Source organism: Pinus tabuliformis, chromosome 5_1, assembly GCF_031772625.1.
Source record: "Pinus tabuliformis cultivar Carrire ecotype Pingquan chromosome 5_1, CPIR1, whole genome shotgun sequence".
Taxonomy (NCBI): Eukaryota; Viridiplantae; Streptophyta; class Pinopsida; order Pinales; family Pinaceae; genus Pinus; species Pinus tabuliformis.
The window spans coordinates 825,591,571-825,598,410 of NC_142305.1; the positions used below are offsets into that span (position 1 = coordinate 825,591,571).

Below are 6,840 nucleotides of genomic sequence, written 5' to 3' on the forward strand. Positions count from 1 at the left end.
GTAAATACCGTAATGAGTTGTGTTATAAAGCTCCACTATGCGGTATGTTGTCATGTTGTCATGATGTTCTTCTCTTTAGCAGATCTTTCATTATAAACACTGCATCGAGATGTGTTATAAAGCTCCATAAGCAATATGTCTTCTTTCAGCAGGTTGTTGAGGTATATGATTGATTGAACACCAAGGACGGTGTCCCCCAAGGGGAAGGGTTCTGTAACAGCCTTGGTGAGAATTCCATGTAATAAAAGTTAAAAACAATAACCACAAATGAATGGGACACTTATTCCAAGCTTAATGTTGGGCAAGACATCGTAGGGGGTGTTCATTTGGTTGCTTATGGCTAAGAAAATTGGCAAAGGCAATGGCTAAGGCTTTGGAAAGGAAAAATGACATTTTTGGCACAATTATTTATGAAAATAATGGAAATTAGGAGAAAAAGGAGGCGAAAGGTCACAGATTGCATGTGATGAGGAAAATAATGGAAAATGAAGAAAATAGAGGCATCATTCACAAAACAACTTTTGAGGATCAGCTGGTAACATTTTTTCAGTTTAGCTTCAGAGCTCTTTCATTATTCTCTCTCTCTCTCATACTCTTGGATAGTTAGAGTTTTCTTGGATCACTTTGGCATTGGAGAAAGAAAGGCAAAGAAGGCAAGAGGAAGCAAAGATCAAGCAAGGAAAAGCAGGATCAAGCAATTACAACAGGTTTCATTGCAGGTATCGACTTGCATGTGTATTTTCCTTGCTAGATTTGGCATGCATGGGATTGCATGTGTTTCTTTTCTACCATGGCATGGGTTTTGCCAGGTGTGACAATATTTTCATCCTAGCCTTGCCATTTCCTGATAGCTTTGATGAGATGGGTTCTCTCATTCGGTTTATGTGGGATGGTCAGATTGGATTCGAAGCTGAGTGGGGTGGATCTCTGAATTGAAAAACACATGGTGTAGTGGTCCCTGAACCAGACTGAGGATGCACGAAGCCACTGGCCTAGTAACCCCTGAACCAGACTATGGGTTGCAGTAAAGCCAGATTGTGTGCCTCGGTGGGCCTAGGAATCCTTGTCGTTGAATGGAGGGATATACAGTAAAGCCAAGAGGTGGATTTTCTCTCCGTTGGGCCTAGTGATTTCAAGATGAATGCATGATAAATCCTAGAGAGTATGTCTCGGTGTAGGGCCTAGTGATCCCTGGATTGGACTGCAGATGCATAGTAAAGCTTAGAGACTAGGAGGCACTCAAATTCCTCACAGTGTAGGTGGAGAACTCCAGTGACATCCACATTGATTGGTGTTTTTGATGTGCTCTATGAATCCCACATTCATGCTTAGAATATGGCACGGGGGTGATTGGATGAAGAGAGACTTGGCTCAACCAATCTATGGTCAGGTGGAATGTGGTAGTCCCATCACCGGTTGGTTCATTGCATTGATTAATGAGAAATTCATTCCATTGTTTTCATGTGTAAATTTACTCATGTAGATATGGGTTTTGATCGCTGATATGTTTATTGTAATTATGTTCCTATCATGTTGGTTATATGCACATTTTATGACAACAATTATGTTTGGCTCAGCATGTTTTTACTTGTATTTGAATGGATAATGTATCTATGACCTAATACATGATAAGGCAACGAATAACATGAGGAAACAATGGTTCATGGCGATTCTAAGGTAAGTATGAGATCCCTACACTTAATTATGTTATTTACACATGTAGGTTACATGTTGATGATATGTTTGACGAAATGCCTGTCATGGCTAGTAGGGGTCTGGTTAAGGTCTTTATCAACTATTTACTTTTGCAGCATTGTTTCCCTGTACTTTACTTGATTCTGAGCTTTCATTCCATTCTGGGCAGTGGTCTGGGCTCTGGGCCTGAAAAAGTGGCTTAAATCCCGGGGTCGTTGGCACAAAATTGGCAACTTTAGTCCACAGTCACTGGCAAGCAGGCCTATGAGAGTGACTTTGGGTTTCTGGTCGCTCCCTTGCCCATAGCATGAGATCGACTATGGCCTCAGAGGTCCATAACAGTAGTGGGACCCAGGGATATGTTGTCTGAGTGGCTAACTTATCTCCTGAGGATTTTGTTGATGATGTTGGATGACTGTGTGTGATGTTCTGTCAATTCCACTTCCTTAAGTTCACATAGGAGGTCGAATCTGATCATAGTAGCCTCTCGTCTCATGTTTACCTTGGTTGGCATGGTTACTTGGGTGGATGTGGGAGGAGGGTGTTAGAATTCCTCATAATTCCCTTCTTCTAATGGACAGGACTTTGAGCAAGCCACAAATTCGACTTGGGAAATGGTCTAGAAAAAGTCCCACAAGCATATAAATAGTTCAGATTCAACTTCGAATGTGAAGGAGATACTTGTTACTAAGATAGTTACATTACCTCCTTACAACTTTATTTCTGTTCATTTGTATCTTTATTCATGTGTCAATAACTTAATGCAACTTTAATTGTTAGTATTTTATAACAGAGATGGTTCAATGGAGACTGATGATTTTTTTAAGTTAGAAAAAGGAGTTTTACATTATGCTTGTGTGCTTGATTATGATTAGATGTTGCGACCATTTTTTAGGTTCTGAAAAATTCACACCTGTGGATGTTGATGTTGTTGATGAGGCATATCGGTGTTTAGGTTTACATTTTGCAAGTTTTTATCATTCTCATAAATGTGTTGATCTTCTTCTTAAGAAGGGGGCAAATCCTTCTCTCTTAGCATTCAAGGATGCCTCTAGAGGAAGCTTTATGGAGTCCAAGCCTTGATGTTGACTCTAACTTCTCCATTGATGCATTTGAAATTGTTAAAAGAATTGGGGAAAATGATCTAATAGTCTTGAAACATATTAGTTTTGCTGTATTTGAAAATAAGAAAGATACATATGAAGTTGTACGGATGCACTACATTCCATTCCTGGGAAAATGAGTGGAACTTAAGAAAGTAATGACTCGTATTGCATTGGTTGTGGGAGATGAGGTGGGAAGGAAAAATTCTTTATCTTTGGGGTTATCATCACCAACTACTACTCAACCTTCTCAGCCTTCTCCATCTTACAGTTTTTGTATGCTTGATGGTGGATTACATTCACCAGGTTTAGATGTAGTAGGTTACCATTAGCATTTGACACAACCATCTTCATTTGTTGAGCTCCCCTAGTCATTGGTTGGGGATGGTCTTTAATCCCTGCAACCCTTTGCCTGCCAACCTGCAGGTTATTTGCTAGAGAATAACAAGTTGATTCCAAAAAGTGAACAAATAAAGATTTTCAAAATAATTCAGACATTTTCCCTGCCATTCATGAAAACTGTATTTTGGAAAATTGTCTGAGCTCTATTAGTGATGAAAAATATCCATTTTCCTAGCAAACTAAACACTCATTAAAGGTAGATGATGCCCTTTATAGTTCTTCACTTCATTCTTTTGATATGTCCTCTTCACCAACTACCAGTACCATGCCTTCAAGATTGTTTACTCCCTTTTCAAATGGTAATAAATGCACAAGTCTCTTAAGCAGAAAACCATTTACTTACTTTAGCAATGGTGCATCTGATGGCTTTTTCAGCATTATGCATGAACTCAGTGGTTCAAGTCAAATTAATGGTGCTAATGATGATAAGGATCTCTCATGGATGCTTGAATTGCTAGGGGTGATCCTTGTGCTGGAGCCAACACAACCAAAATATTTTGCATGTAAAACACTGGCTTCTAACTATGGTGTCAGTCTAGCTATACCCATAATTTCTTTTCACAATGTTTGGGAAGGAGATACCTTAGCTAGTTGCCAAAATCGAGATTCTCAGTTTTCGTATGGTGAAAATTGGTATGGTTATGCTCGACAAAAAACAAAATATGATTCTCAAATTTCAGGTGGTTCAAGTTGTTATTATATGCCTGAAAAGGCAGGACCCAACAATTTCTCAGGTGATTTTTGCTATAATGGTTTGTTACCCGAAGGTTTTGGATATGGTGAGGATTATCAAATTTCAGTTGGGTCACAAGGACCTCCAAAAGTTTCTCCATTGTTGAATGAATTGTCACTTCAGAGATATGCCACTGACAATGGACACTTTCAAGGATTTAATAGCTCACATGAAACTGTTGCTTATGATTTAAGACAGTTGAATAACATTTTGTTTACTAATTTTTATCTTCAATGATTTTTTATATGTCACAATGCTTCTCGAATTTATGCCTTGGAGCGTTTCGTTTGCAACATATGGTGCAATTGCTAGTATTTATGCACTTACAACCAAAATTATAGAAGTCTAGATCAGTGAATTAAAGTATTATAAACCCGAGTGAATGAGATGATAAATAAAACTGTTATGGGATCCACTAGTATGGGAAATAATTATAGTCTCCCACAACAAAAAATTGTATTTTTTTATTATTATTAGTAATGAATAACAAAGAAGCAATTTTTTCAGATGACAAAAAGAAGGCTGCAATATTAACACATTTTCACTCAATGTTGATTAAACAATAAAACAACAAATTATGCTTTTTAAAATTATACCAAACTTCAAAATAGTTAAATTAAAAAATAAAATGATAATTATTTTTTAAATATCCAAAGTCCCAAAGATATTGTGTCTATATTAATGCACTCCATTTTTAAAGGTCATTATTTTTTGTGCACCCCATTTTATCAAAGCAACATGTATGTCTATTTTGAAATAGGGCTTCCATAATTTTAATCATTAGTTATTAGGTGGATGGTAGGGATTTAATCTCCACAAACAATTCTAGAATCTTCTTAGTAATAATCATGCATTGAAGGTTGAAATTCATGTGAATAGTCATTATAGTCATATAAAAGTGTTGTGGTTTTTAATATATGGTATTAGTAAATCATAGTATTGGCTTATAATATTGTAACAAAACCTATTTCTATAATAAAGTGAAGATATTTCTATAATTTTATTAGATAAATCTTTTTAATTAAAAAATTTATTACACATTTTTTAAATAGATATTTAATTATATATTAATTTTTTTATAAATAATAATATTATTGAATTGAGGCTTACTGTCATGTGATTTAAGCCAAAAAATTCTCTTAATAATATTATTTTATTTCAATTAAATTTCCAATATTAACCTATAAAATGTATAAATAATTATTATTTTTATTTTAAAATTTTAATTCAATTAATTTTTCAACGTTAACAATATGTTAACAATATAAAACGTATCATAACTAATAATAAGATATTTTTTAAAAGAATCTTGCAGAAGAGAAAGATGCCGAAAAATCCTTAAAAGTTGTTCAATCGATTTAGGGACGTTACAATCCCTCTAGGGTTTGTAACCGTTAACATTGAAAAGGTCATAGTGCACGTGATAAGCTGACGGTTTACTTCCCAATTCAAATTCAAAATGTATAACGGCTACCAGGAAACCATGTGGATCGTAGGGCTATTTAACGCGGCGAGTTCTCCATGCCTGGATGTACTTATCTCCTCGTTCAGATACATCTCAGTATCATTTCCCTCTGCTCTGCAGCTAATATCCTTAATCTAGGGTTCAAACCCCTCATCCCTCGTATTTGTTTCATCGCTTCCCCTTCTGACCCCATGGCGTCCACGATGCCTGCCCCTCTCTGCGATGACATCCCATTTTCTCCGATTCGGAACATGAGAAGCCTGGACGATGATGATGCTTCCCTGTGGTCTCTTCAGGTGAATGTCAGTTCGCCCATCAATGGCCGTGAGCAGGGCGACGCCGAATCTCTGTTACGAGATCAAGATCTAGAAGAAGGAAAAGAAGAAGAATACGAGGAGGAGGAAGAAGAAGAAGCGTACGAGGACGAAGAAGAAGTGGAAGCGGAGGCAGAGGGAGATGATTGTGGGGGAGAAGATTACTCGGAGTTATGCGAGGGTTTAAATGGCCTTCGTGTGGAGGACAAGGGGGTTAATGACAATAAACCCCAAGGATCGATGCCGCCATTTATGGGAAAACATACACGCTTTGTGTATAACAGCGATGATGAACTGGAGGCTTGTGAAGAAACAGATGCCGTAAAATCTCAGTCCGTTTCTCCGAGTGTCACGCGTCTTAATGGATTTCCAACCCCCGCGGGCAAACATCTTCGTTTTCCCGAAGGAGAAGCTCAAGGAGAAGAAGAAGAGGAGAAAGGGGAAAAACAAGAACAAGAAGAGGAGAAAGGGGAAAAACAAGAACAAGAAGAGGAGAAAGGGGAAAAACAAGAACAACAAAATGTTGCCGACTGCAAAGTTTCTGAGCATTGATGACACTGCCTTGTGTCTCCAATGGAAACGCGATTTTGTGTTTTTGCTTGTGTTTCTTGATAGGGTTTTGAACTGGAAAATGCAGCTATTTGTTTTATTGTCAATGATTGATACTTGAATGGAGAATGGAAAAGATCTTTTTCTGTAGAGTTCGAGAGTTTTTAATATGATCAATGATGGATACTTGCACTTTCTAGATGCAAGAATTGTGGAATAATCTTTTTATCTGCAAAGACAATCAAGGATATATTCTTTTAATTTTCGATGATGTAACTTGTAGATTTTATCAGGTTTTTTACAGTTTTCACCATATCCATTTACATTGCGTAAACTAATGCTTCTGTATTTTTTCATATCATTGGCGAAATCTCTAATTTTTAATTCGTTCTTTCTAATTTCTAATTGGAAGATTAATTTGACCTCTAAAATTCTGCTGCTGTCAGTGCGCATTTGTAAAATCATCTCGCGTTTTTAAGGGTTTTAAAATGGATAATGCAGTCATTTGTTATAGAATCAGTGATGGATAACGCAGGTCCTAAAGGCAAGAATGGAGAATATCTCTTTTAATCTGCAATG

At 36.9% G+C, this 6,840-nt stretch overlaps 1 protein-coding gene across 1 annotated transcript; it reads left to right on the plus strand.

Moving 5' to 3' along the window:
• The first annotated feature begins 5,429 nt into the window (after positions 1 to 5,429).
• On the plus strand, positions 5,430 to 6,413 carry LOC149167455 (uncharacterized). The gene has a single exon (XM_089431538.1). It carries the CDS (start codon positions 5,455 to 5,457, stop codon positions 6,262 to 6,264), a length of 810 nt encoding a protein of 269 aa, XP_089287664.1. The 5' UTR covers positions 5,430 to 5,454; the 3' UTR covers positions 6,265 to 6,413.
• The last annotated feature ends 427 nt before the right edge of the window (positions 6,414 to 6,840 follow it).